At 33.6% G+C, this 13,241-nt stretch overlaps 1 protein-coding gene across 1 annotated transcript; it reads right to left on the bottom strand.

Moving 5' to 3' along the window:
* Nucleotides 1-10,476: 10,476 nt before the first annotated feature.
* On the bottom strand, nucleotides 10,477-12,799 carry LOC131054440 (cysteine-rich receptor-like protein kinase 2). Its single transcript, XM_057988955.2, has 6 exons — nucleotides 11,926-12,799; nucleotides 11,595-11,720; nucleotides 11,362-11,489; nucleotides 11,069-11,282; nucleotides 10,743-10,974; nucleotides 10,477-10,658 (listed from the first exon to the last, which is right to left on the bottom strand). Exons 1-6 carry the CDS (start codon nucleotides 12,719-12,721, stop codon nucleotides 10,505-10,507), a joined length of 1,650 nt encoding a protein of 549 aa, XP_057844938.2. The 5' UTR covers nucleotides 12,722-12,799; the 3' UTR covers nucleotides 10,477-10,504.
* Between the last annotated feature and the right edge of the window lie 442 nt (nucleotides 12,800-13,241).

Here is a 13,241-nt window from a genome sequence, read left to right on the forward strand (position 1 = left end):
AGGAAAAATATTTTCTTTGAGCATTAAAATCTCACATTTTTTTATATAGAATGAACAAACTTAGTAAATTTACAAAAAAAAGGTGTTATGGAAATTATGTTCTTGAATTCTAAATATTAATAATTGATAGTTTTTAATTGTTGATGAGCATATTTTCTTATTGTTAAGTTGTACTTACAACTATGATTGAATAGTTTAAAATTTCAATTTTAATATTTCAGACTAGAGAAATTTTCTTTTGTTGTAGAAAAAGAAGAGACTCAATGAAGTGTCATAATAGAATTGTTACATATAAGATCTCAAGAAATAGTAACATAAATATAATGTAAAGACTATATGTAAAATTTTCGCCTTAAAAAATCATTTTGGATAAAAATCATAACACAACAAAAATTTATTTATTGTATAAAATTCAATAATTCTCTAATACAATTGTGAATCTCATATTTCACTCTTAATCATCTATAAATATTTCTAAATGCATCAAATGTAATTTTACACTTAGCATGAATCATGCAAAAGATAAACATGAGAAAGATAAAAAATATCCAAAGTAACATAAAGAAAAATGGAAAATTTTTACAACTTACAAAATATGTAAAATATGATGAGATTTTCCAATGATTATGAAACATGCTAAGTATAGAAAATTTACTAACATTTTCCCAATTGCTAAATACATTATATAGGGACCCTTAATTAGAAGTTTAGAGTGCCTATGCACATTAATATTCTATAGGCCAATCAAATTTCTTGAAATACTCATAACTTTATTAATGAATCAACAATATTCTTTAGTGTATCAAACTTTTTCAATAATATTCATTTTCATTCAAGTATTTCTCTTGAAAAGGTATATTGCACTCTAATATGCTTTGATTGAGCATGATAAATAGCATTCTTGACCAAATATATTGAAACCTAACTATCATTGTCCATTCATAGATTTTTTTGTTTGAAGACAAATAATGAAGCACAACCTCTATAGCCACCACTCACCACTACATCCTTACATATAGTTAACATGCAGTTAGCATACGTTGTAGATATCACAACCATTTAAAGGAATTATTTTTCTTCTAACTTACTACTCCATATAAAATATTGAATACATACTACTAGTTCACCTTCAACCTAATTGGAATCCATATTTTTTTATGAACTTAAAATTTTATTTTCATCATATCTTCCTTTATAACAAGTTGCATAAGCTAATGTATCATATAGATATATAAAGTTTTATTCATAGTATTCCAATATTCTTTATCTTGTTTGGATATATATCTACCCACACTACAACTTCATGTACAATGTCTTCTCTAGTTAAAAATGTTGTAGACATGAGTATGTCAACTGCTCTAACATTAGCAATCTCACACATTTTCTCAATTTTACTTTCTATTTGAAGACATTTTTGAGTAGATAAGTTTTTATAAAAGGAGTGGAGTTTCTATACATTTACTATCTTGCAAACTAAATCTCTACAAAATCAGTTTAACATATTTCTTATAAACTAATCACAAATTTGTATTCAAAAAGTTAGTTCTAGCTTCTACATGTAAAATAAACATTGCAGAAAAAAGATTATTCATGTTAATCATAAGATAGCTTTCATTTTCATATTATTACAAATTAATAACATGTCACCTATATGCAACACTATGCTAACAAAAATATATCCTTCATATTTAAAATACATTAAATAAGGTAATCCCCCAACTATAAAATATACAAAATATACAATATTTATGTAACATTATATTTAGAAATTGAAGTGAGATAAACATCTCTTTTCAAACAATTTTTGGTTATATTTAAAGATGGAAAAGGAAAATGCATATTGTAATATTTAAATCCTATTTGAAAATAGTAATGAAAAGCTATATAATCAAAATTAGAACTTAACAATCCATCCTTCCATGCTACTCTCCATGTGTCCATCGACAAGAGAAATATCCACCATTATCGAGCATTAAGGGATTCTGTAATCAATGCATATGATGCAGATATACCAGAAATGGAACTTTCTTGTTGTGCTTTATAACCCATGTCTAGGAATGCTGGTTGCAAAGGTTTCTCAAAATCAATCCCATCTTTTGTTAATAGTATTGTCCCGACCTCAGACATTGATGGCCTATGACTAGCAGAAGCTTGTATGCATAGAAGTGCAAGGTTTATCACCCTCAACACCTCTTCTTTGCTATACCCTTCCATCTCCTCTTGAGTTTTCACCAGCTCTAAAACATTGTTTTCTTCGTATAGCCTCCAAACCTGCCATAATTTTTTTTCAAAATGATCGAGCTTGTAAAGGGAGAGAATGATGAGATAAATGGATTGAAAGAATATTATTAGAATCTTAAAATACCCATTCAAGCAGATACTGCATATGAGGTGGTTGATTCAAGTCAATGCTTTTTCTGTTGGAAGTGGATTGACTCTGAGAGGGGGGGGTGAATCAGAGCCAATAATCAATTTAACTCTCTTTAATTTTTTCTTACTTTGGAAAACTCTTTTAACACACATATGACACCCTAACTTGTATCGAAGCATGCATTTCTGATTAAACAATATATATATAATTGAGTAATCTTGATATGCTTCTTATTGAACTTGTCAAAGCATCAAATTATGACTGGTAGAATTAATTAAAAAACAAAGTGACCAGCATAAAGAATTAAAATTTTGTAGAACAACAATGAAGCATAAATAAATGTATCAGAGCATTCATCTAATGGAACACATAAAGTGGATTAGCACACAACACAGATTTTCATGAGTGGAAAACCCTCTTGGGGTAGAAAAACCACTCGATAAAAGAATATTTTATTATCTCAAGAAGCACCCACTCCTTACACTGTATTTAGAAGTCTCAAACTTCAAGGAGCACCGACCCCTATGTCACAAATGATATCACGAAAATATCTCCAATTACGAGCACTGATAAATTCAGAAGTGCATCATATTATGCAACTCTCAACTTGTCAATCACTGAACAAGATTAATACAAAAGATGGTCTATCACCGCCATCTCTATTTTTTTTTATTTTTTTTGTTACACCCTGTTATATTCAAGAGATCTATCCTTCATCAAGCAAAACCAACTAACAAAACTTCTTCCTTGACCACGCTCCAAAATCAGGTTCCCAAACTGTAATACGGGCTTTATAGAACTGAATCACAACCGGAATAAAACTGTTTTGTATGTTCATCCTTGAGTAGGGTTACCAAACCCTAACTTAGGTTGGAGTTAATAAAAATTTATCACCAAAATAAATGTACTGCATAGGATCTCTTTAGAAATACTTCTTTCCTTTTCCCAATTTTTGTTTAAAAAAAATTACTTGTGATTATTTCTTTCGAAGAATATAGTAGCAAGAAAGATATTTTTAATCTTTGCATTTTTGATAACTGGAAAATACTCGGGACCATCTTTTTCATTTTTTTAAAAATAGAAGAGTAAACACTTTTATCTTTCTATTTTTTTTCTTCTTTCACTTCCATTTTACTTTTTACCCTTCATGGTTTGACAAGAGAAAACACTTTTATCTTTCTTTCTTTTTTTTTCTTTCACTTCCTTTTTTTTACTTTTTACCCCTCACGGTTTCACAAAACATACTGCAAAAATAACAATTTGACAATTTGATGCTAAAACAATTGCGAGAAATCCCCACAAAATTAGCCATAAAATATTACCATCTGAAGCATTCATACCTGTAGATTATTAAATCAAAAAATACCACAATGCGAATTTGAAGAACCACTGGTCACTGAACCTACCTTCTTCTCTTCCACAAAAAGTTTCACTATCAATGAATACCAAAAATTAATCTGCTTACACCTGTCCACTATTCATAGAGATAAAGCTATATAGTCACCAAAACCTTTTTGTCATCAAGGACAATGCAGCATAACAAAGGTAACAAACTCCCCCTTTGTCCTTGATGGCAAAAACTGAACCATCATTAACTGCTAGAAACAACATCATGATACCATAAATACCACCTGAGTAAACTGCCAATTAATTTGTGAAACCTTAGAACAACCTATAATTCCAACTATCTGTGAAACTCAGAATAACCTGTAATTCCAACTGTGAAACTTTAGAATAACCTGTAAGAACAACTGTCTTCTCCCCCTTTTTGTCTCAAGGACAAAGGGAAAAACTTGGGGAGAGTGATGCTCCCCCTCATAGAATGCAAGATATTAAGCAAGAATAGATTGAGAGATAACTCCTAACCTGTCTCTGAAATGTTCAAATACTTCTTTAGATAGAGCCTTTGTGAAAATGTCAGCCACTTGTGCCTGGGAAGGCACATATAAAAGTTGAAATTCATTAGCTAACACCTGTTCACGTAGAAAATGTAACTTTATTGCAACATGTTTAGTGTGTGAGTGCATAATAGGATTTTTAGAAAGATTTATGGCACTAGTGTTATCACAAAAAATAGAGATTGGCTTGTTTACTGTAATACCCATATCAGCAAGTTGATAAGACATCCAGATTAATTGGGTACAACAAGCTGTTGCGGCAATATACTCAGATTTTGCAGTTGATAAAGTGACACATTCTTGCTTTTTGCTATGCCAGGCAACAAGACGATCTCCTAGGAAGAAAGCTGCACCATTGGTGCTTTTTCTATCATCTACATAGCCAGCCCAGTCAGCATCCGTAAAACCAACAAGAGTAAAATCATTATTTCGTGGATACCATAAACCATAGTCTAAAGTACCTTGAATGTACTTTAAAATTCTTTTCACAACTATCAAATGAGATTGTTTAGGGGCAGATTGAAATTGTGAAAACAAACAGACTGCATGCATTAAATCAGGCCTAGATGCAGTTAAATAAAGTAAGCTGCCTATCATTGATTTGTACTCAGATTGATTGACTTCAGGTGAGTCATCTGCCTTGGTTAATTTACAGCTAGTCTCCATTGGAGTACTAACAGGTTTGCAATCTATCATATTAAACTTCTTTAGCATTTCTTTTGCATATTTGGTTTGTGATAAAAAAATGCCTTGTTCAAGCTGCATTACTTGAAGAACAAGAAAGAAGGTTAATTCACCCAACATGGACATTTCAAATTCAGATTCCATGAGTTTTGAAATTTTTTTGGATAAAGAATCATTATTGCAGCCAAAAATGATATCATCCACATAGACCTCAACAAGTAAAATATCATTACCTTCAACTTTGACATATAAGTTACTGTCAACTCCACCTCTAGTAAATCCATTTGCTGTAAGGTGAGCATCTAACCTAGAGTACCAAGCTCTTGGAGCTTGTTTAAGACCATATAGAGCCTTTTTCAACCTGTATACATAATCAGGTTTATCTGCAGAGACAAACCCTTCTGGCTGTTCCATATATACCTCTTCATCAAGATAACCATTTAGGAATGCTGTTTTAACATCCATTTGATAAATTTTAAAATTTTTATAACAGGAGTATGCCAGAAATATTCGTATTGACTCTAGCCTAGCAACAGGTGCAAATGTTTCACCAAAATCTACACCTTCTTGCTGTGCATAGCCTTTACACACAAAGCGTGCTTTATTCCTAACAACTTTACCAGATTCATCAAGTTTATTTCTGAAAATCCATTTACCCCCTATAACATTTTTATCATCTGGTCTAGGCACTAGTTCCTAGGTTTTATTCTTTTCTATTTGATTGATTTCATCTTGCATTGCATTCGGCCAACAATCATTAATAAGAGCTTCAGAAACAGACTTAGGTTCAAAATCAGTTACCAGACAGTAATGCTCAGCCATTTGAGCTTGTTCACCAATTCTTGCTCTTCTCCTAGTCAAGATTCCTGCATCTATTTCACCAATAATTTGACTTTGAGGATGTCTTTTAGTAATGATTCTAGAGGGTGTATGTAAAAGATTTTCTGCTTTAGGACTTGATGGAGGACTCTTCTCATTTGTAATTTCTGCTTCAGCAGATTTAGAAACTTGTTCCAGTCTTATTGGTATATCCTCTTCAACATCCTGCATACCATCACTTAGAAAGAATTGCTCATCAAATCTTACATTAACAGTTTCAACAATTTTGTTCAATCTATTATTGAAACACCTGTAAGCTTTGCTATGAGTAGAATATCCAAGAAATATACCCTCATCAGTCTTAGCATCAGAGCTTCCTAGATTCTCTTCATCTCTTTTTATATAACACTTGCACCCAAAAATCTTGAAATACTTAATTGAAGCAGCTTTACCATACCAGAGTTCATAAGGAGTAAAAGTAGATTTTACCCTAATTTGCACACGATTCAGAATATAAACAGCTGTGTGAACAGCTTCTTTCCAATATCTGTCTGGCAGATTTGCCTCATTAAGCATTGTGCGAGCCATCTCTTTGACTGTTCTGTTTTTCCTCTCAACCACCCCATTTTGTTGAGGTGTTCGAGCGGCAGCATACTATCTTTTAATGCCATGTTTTTCACAATAATCAACAAATTCCTGTGATGTAAATTCACCACCCTTGTCTGATCTTAAACATTTAAGTTTTAAATCAGTTTCACGTTCAACCATTTTCCTAAAAATTTTAAATCTGTCAAATGCTTCAGATTTATGTTTGAGAAAAGTGACCCATACCATTCTTGTATAATCATCCACAAAGAGCATGAAGTATTTTTCACCATTGATGGATTGTGTCCTTGTTGGACCACATAAATCTGTGTGAACAAGTTGTAAAGGACTAGTAGAAGAGTGTTCTTTAGATTTAAAAGATACTTTTGTCTGTTTACCTTTCAAACACTCTTTGCACACAATATTTAATGGTTTGCTCAAGATGGGTAAACCTTTGACATTCTGGTTCTTGCTGATTCGAACTAGATTATCAAAGTTTACATGTCCCAAGCGCTTGTGCCATAACCAGTTTTCTTTTACTTGACCCATAAGACACATACCTACATTATTTTCATAATCTGTGGAGTCAAGTAAATTGTAAACATTCCCAATAGTCCTCAAACCAGTAGCAACAATTTTACCAGATTTATTTTTGATAGCACAACCTTGAGAACTAAAAGATACATTATAACCACTGTCACAAATTTGACTGACACTCAACAAATTGTGTTTTAATCCTTCAACAAAATAAACATCATGAATAGGACTGTCATCATTTAGCAGTAATGTGCCTTTACCTCTGACAAAGGCTCCTGAATTATCACCAAATCTTACAAAACCTCCATCAAAGTTTTCAAAATGAAGGAATTTATTTCTGTCTCCTGTCATATGGTGTGAACAGCCACTGTCCAACACCCACAATGACTTTTTACTTGAAAGAAATGCAGTTTGCACTATCATAGACTGTTCAGAACTAGGAACAAACTTTGGTTTCCACACCTTATGAATTTTTTCCTTTGACTTGCATTGAGAAGAAGTATGTCCAAAGAAGTTACACTTAATGCACTTCACAGTATTTGGAAAACCAGAGGCTTGATTATGTCCAAACATAGAAGTTTTATATTGCAAAAATCTGCAAGTGTTAACCTTATGGCCAAACTTGTTGCAGTAAAAACAGTAACCATGAAAGAACCCAAACCTAAAAGGAGTCATTCTGTTGTAGGCCTGAAATTGTTTTTTGTTTGCAAGTTTAGTAAGTTGTTTTGATGATTCAGCACTATCAAAACCTATACCTGTCAAATTCTTGCATTGTTTTTGTTTGCTTAAGATTTCATTCAAATGCAAGGTACTTTCATACTGCTCAATCTGCTTATGTAAAGAACTACTTTGCTGTTCCAAAATGTTAACTTTCAATTCACTATCAGCAAGTAAGACTTTCAGATCCTCAACTGTTTGCTTTGAATCTTTTAATTCAATTTGTAAAATCTGTTTTTCACTTTCATGAGAAGCTACAAGTTTCTTAAACCTTTTGATTTCTTTGAGAGCACACAGTAACTCTCCTTCAAGATCAATTTCACCTTGATCTAAATCATCAGATTGATCTATTGATATGTTATTTAAATCTTTCTTTGAGGAAGTTTCTATTGCAGCCATAAACAAGGTTTCATCACCTTCACAAGGTGAGTCATCTGAATCATTTTCAGAATCTTCTTTAATAAAAAGACTCTTCTTTTTCTGAAAAGGATTGAATTTCTTTTTAGAGTTCCATTTTTTCATTTTGAATACTTTTTCTGGTTTTTCTTCTTCATTATTTTGATCACTCAGGGGACATTAAGCAGCAAAGTGCCCAGCTTTGCCGCAATTAAAACATTTGAAGGGTAATTTTCCCTTATACTTCTTTTTTAACTTTCTAACTAGCAAAGCTTCTATAGCATTTGAAAGTTTAGACTCACTATCTAGTTCCTCCTTCTTTTCTACTTTAAATGCAGTTTCTTTAGAACTAGAAGGATTACTACCTATCCTCATTTCATAGGCTGTGAGTATGCTTTGTAGGCTGTCAAGAGACATAGTTGAAAAGCTTTTCTTTTCTTCTAAAGTTGACACCTTAGTTTCAAATTTAGGAAGTAAAGTTCTAATAACCTTTCTGACAACATCTTTTTCATCAACATTTTCACCAAGACCCCTTCTTGAATTCACAACTTCATCAATTCTAAGAAAATAATTTGCAATAGTCTCATCTTCTTTCATTCTCAATGACTCAAACTGATTCTTGAGTGTGAGAATTTTAGATTCTTTGACCTTTGCATCACCTTGATAAATAGTTTCAAGCTTGCTCCATATTTCATGAGCAGATGCACAATACATAACTTTAACAAACACATCCTTGGTAAGACCACACAAGAGAGCATGTTTTGCTCTAGCATTTAACTCATACTGAGATTTAGCATCAGGATCTGAAGGAATAGCATTAGGAACAACATATTTTGTGATAACAATGTTCCACACATTTACATCAACAGAGATCAAGTACGTTTCCATTCTGATCTTCCAAAACACATAATCTGTGCCATCAAAGAGGGGAGCTCTTGAAAGAGAGGCACCTTCTTGTGAATAAGCCATGACAAGACTTCCAAAAGACCAGGAAGAATCCCTAGGATAGACCTAAAAGATGGGACCCTACACTCTGATACCACTTGTTGGAAGTGGATTGACTCTGAGAGGGGGGGGTGAATCAGAGTCAATAATCAATTTAACTCTCTTTAATTTTTTCTTACTTTGGAAAACTCTTTTAACACACATATGACACCCTAACTTGTATCGAAGCATGCATTTCTGATTAAACAATATATATAATTGAGTAATCTTGATATGCTTCTTATTGAACTTGTCAAAGCATCAAATTATGACTGGTAGAATTAATTAAAAAACAAAGTGACCAGCATAAAGAATTAAAATTTTGTAGAACAACAATGAAGCATAAATAAATGTATCAGAGCATTCATCTAATGGAACACATAAAGTGGATTAGCACACAACACAGATTTTCATGAGTGGAAAACCCTCTTGGGGTAGAAAAACCACTCGATAAAAGAATATTTTATTATCTCAAGAAGCACCCACTCCTTACACTGTATTTAGAAGTCTCAAACTTCAAGGAGCACCGACCCCTATGTCACAAATGATATCAAGAAAATATCTCCAATTGCGAGCACTGATAAATTCAGAAGTGCATCATATTATGCAACTCTCAACTTGTCAATCACTGAACAAGATTAATACAAAAGATGGTCTATCACCGCCATCTCTATTTTTTTTTCATTTTTTTTGTTACACCCTGTTATATTCAAGAGATCTATCCTTCATCAAGCAAAACCAACTAACAAAACTTCTTCCTTGACCACGCTCCAAAATCAGGTTCCCAAACTGTAATACAGGTTTTATAGAACTGAATCACAACCGGAATAAAACTGTTTTGTGTGTTCATCCTTGAGTAGGGTTACCAAACCCTAACTTAGGTTGGAGTTAATAAAAATTTATCACCAAAATAAATGTACTGCATAGGATCTCTTTAGAAATACTTCTTTCCTTTTCCCAATTTTTGTTTAAAAAAAATTACTTGTGATTATTTCTTTGGAAGAATATAGTAGCAAGAAAGATATTTTTAATCTTTGCATTTTTGATAACTGGAAAAATACTCGGGACCATCTTTTTCATTTTTTTAAAAATAGAAGAGTAAACACTTTTATCTTTCTATTTTTTTTCTTCTTTCACTTCCATTTTACTTTTTACCCTTCATGGTTTGACAAGAGAAAACACTTTTATCTTTCTTTCTTTTTTTTTCTTTCACTTCCTTTTTTTTACTTTTTACCCCTCACGGTTTCACAAAACATACTGCAAAAATAACAATTTGACAATTTGATGCTAAAACAATTGCGAGAAATCCCCACAAAATTAGCCATAAAATATTACCATCTGAAGCATTCATACCTGTAGATTATTAAATCAAAAAATACCACAATGCAAATTTGAAGAACCACTGGTCATTGAACCTACCTTCTTCTCTTCCACAAAAAGTTTCACTATCAATGAATACCAAAAATTAATCTGCTTACACCTGTCCACTATTCATAGAGATAAAGCTATATAATCACCAAAACCTTTTTGTCATCAAGGACAATGCAGCATAACAAAGGTAACATTTTCTGCCACTGACAATTTCAAGAACCACTAAACCAAAGCTGTAGGTGTCAGCTTTCTCTGTTAATTGCCCACGGTTAGCGTATTCAGGAGCCGTGTATCCTCTACAAAAAGAAAAAGAACAGTGTTAGTATCTATATTGAAAACTTTGAAATTGGGAAAAACAGTGGAGTAAGTAGTTTTCTCACAGCGTTCCTGCAAATTTTGAGCTAAGATGACTTTTATCATCTGGAAGAAGTCTTGCCAGCCCAAAATCTGCTATTTTTGGCTCAAAGTTCTCATCAAGTAATATATTGCTTGATTTGATATCACGATGGATGATACAGACATGGAATTCCTCATGGAGATAGGCAAGACCACGAGCAGTGCCCAAGATAATGTTGAACCTTTCCTTCCAACTCAAAGTTTTTTTATGTTCTCCTGCATGTGGGGCAACTCACTAGAGTTTCAAAACCTATCAATTTATTTGTAATAGATTTAAAAAGCAACAGAGGAAAGTTGAGGAGTAGCAAACCAAATAATATTCTGTCGAGGTTGTTGTTGGGCATGTACTCATAAACCAGGAATCTTTCTTGGCCTTGTCTGCAACATCCAAGTAAACGCACAAGATTTTTGTGATGAACATTAGAAATGAGTTTCACTTCGCTTTCAAATTCAGAAATTGCACGGGCAGAGCGACCTATTAACAACTTCTTTACTGCCACAGCTTTACCACTTTTCAATGTACCCTACAAATATCAAGTAACCCATCATTTGAATACGTTAACACACAAGCCTAATTAGGGAAGGAAATAATTGATAATTTACCTTAAATACTTCACCAAACCCTCCTTCTCCAAGTTTATTCATTGGATCAAAATCGTTGGTTGCTTGTTTCAGTACCTTGAAGTCAAAATCTCCTAGGCCACGAAGTTCTGTTGCTCCTTCAGTATCCACTGTTCCATATTTTTGTTATATCAGTATTAATTAAGATCGAATAGACTTGCAAGGTTTTGCTTCCTTATCTATAATATATTAAATTTAGCCTTTTAAGAGTTTACCTTGTTTCTGGCTTGGCCGAATTATTTTCTTCTGGAAGACAAGGAGACAAGTTATAAGGCCAAGTAGGAATACCCCTCCGACAATACCAATTATTATCCACACTGCAGAACTCACCTTCTTCTTCCCTGAAAAATAAGATGGAGAATACCTCAACTATGAACAAACCATTGCAAATAAGAGTAAATGTCTAACATAAATTTTAACCAAAAGTGATTCAGGTGATTTTATGAAATTACATTTCTGAAATTGTAAATTCAAACGTGCATCTATGTGTGGAAAAAAGGTTAACAAAATTGCAAGCTCTTCAATTGAATATAATTAAATTGTAACCTGAGGGTAAGAAAAGTGCCAAGTCGATAGTCGCATTGCTTGGATAAAAGGGTTTGGAATCATATCGCAAGTAGTAGCTGGCGTTTATAGCCCGTCCCTCGGAGCTAGGAAAACACTTATTTATGTTTTCCTGAGCAGTACTCAGACAATTTTCGTAGGAATCCCTTTGAATGGAACGCAGACAGAAGGCAAGTCCATAGATAGTCGTATTAGATGGCCCCTGTCTGGTCTGCGCAGCAAAATAACCATTTATTCGCGGAGTCGCGCTGCAAAGATCACTTATCAAACTTCGACCTGTTGCCGAAAATGAACTGGAAGCTGCGGCGTGGACTTGGCCGCACACCGGTTTATGTGTGGCATCAGTATATTTATCATAAAAATTGTTATTCTCGTAACGCAGATAACAACCGTCGTAGTATGCTTTGCAGGACATATAGGGACAGTTGCGTGCTTGCTTCTCTACAACCTTTATGCAGTCGACGCAATCGGCAGGGGATTTATCCTTTCTACACTGCGCCAGAACGTATACCGAATCTGCCAGATCTGTTGCTATCTCCTCGTCTGTTGTAGCAAATCCAGATGGAGCAACTTTTTCCACCACAGTTTCCAGCGCGGCGTTCAAAATTTGCTTAAAGACGGTGGCGTTGCCGTTGGGGCCATAGTTGCATTGGTAGGATAAAAGCGTGGCCTCGGGATCTGCTCTAATGGGAGCCATTGCTATGCATAATAAAATAACAAACCTTAAAATTTTATCTGCAGGCTCGGCAGTTGCATCGACCACTCTCCAATTCCCCATTGATATTCAATGCAAACTTGAAATACCAGTGCCGAAGACGTATTTTGCTGCTTTGAAGACCACCAAATCTTATAAACCATGATAATAAAAAATATCGTTAGAAATAGACCTAGTGTTAGTCCTAACCCTGATTACCGTTAAAGTTATGTTTATAATAGAATTAGTATTATTGTTAGATTTAGAATTAGAGTTATGATTAAGGATACAATCAAAATTATGTTAAGGAAAGGAAATCGTGGAGAGAGTTCTAAGGATTTTTTGCATGGTTGTTTCTCTGTATTGTGTGTTTCTTTGTGGTTTTTTTGATGTCATATCATATTTATTGCGAGATGTTTTAGCCTTTTCATGGCCTCAACCAGCCTCAACCTAGCTAGTGTTGGAGTTTTGGCATTTGGCAATCATGACACCACCAATCAAACGACCTAGGAAATTTGTTTCCAAAGTTTTTCACGAGGTACACCTTCTGGTACCCCAGATTTTGTCTTGCTTGTTCAAGGCTTGTCAATGGCTTGAAATGTTT

Source organism: Cryptomeria japonica, chromosome 10 (genome assembly GCF_030272615.1).
Source record: "Cryptomeria japonica chromosome 10, Sugi_1.0, whole genome shotgun sequence".
Classification (NCBI taxonomy): domain Eukaryota; kingdom Viridiplantae; phylum Streptophyta; class Pinopsida; order Cupressales; family Cupressaceae; genus Cryptomeria; species Cryptomeria japonica.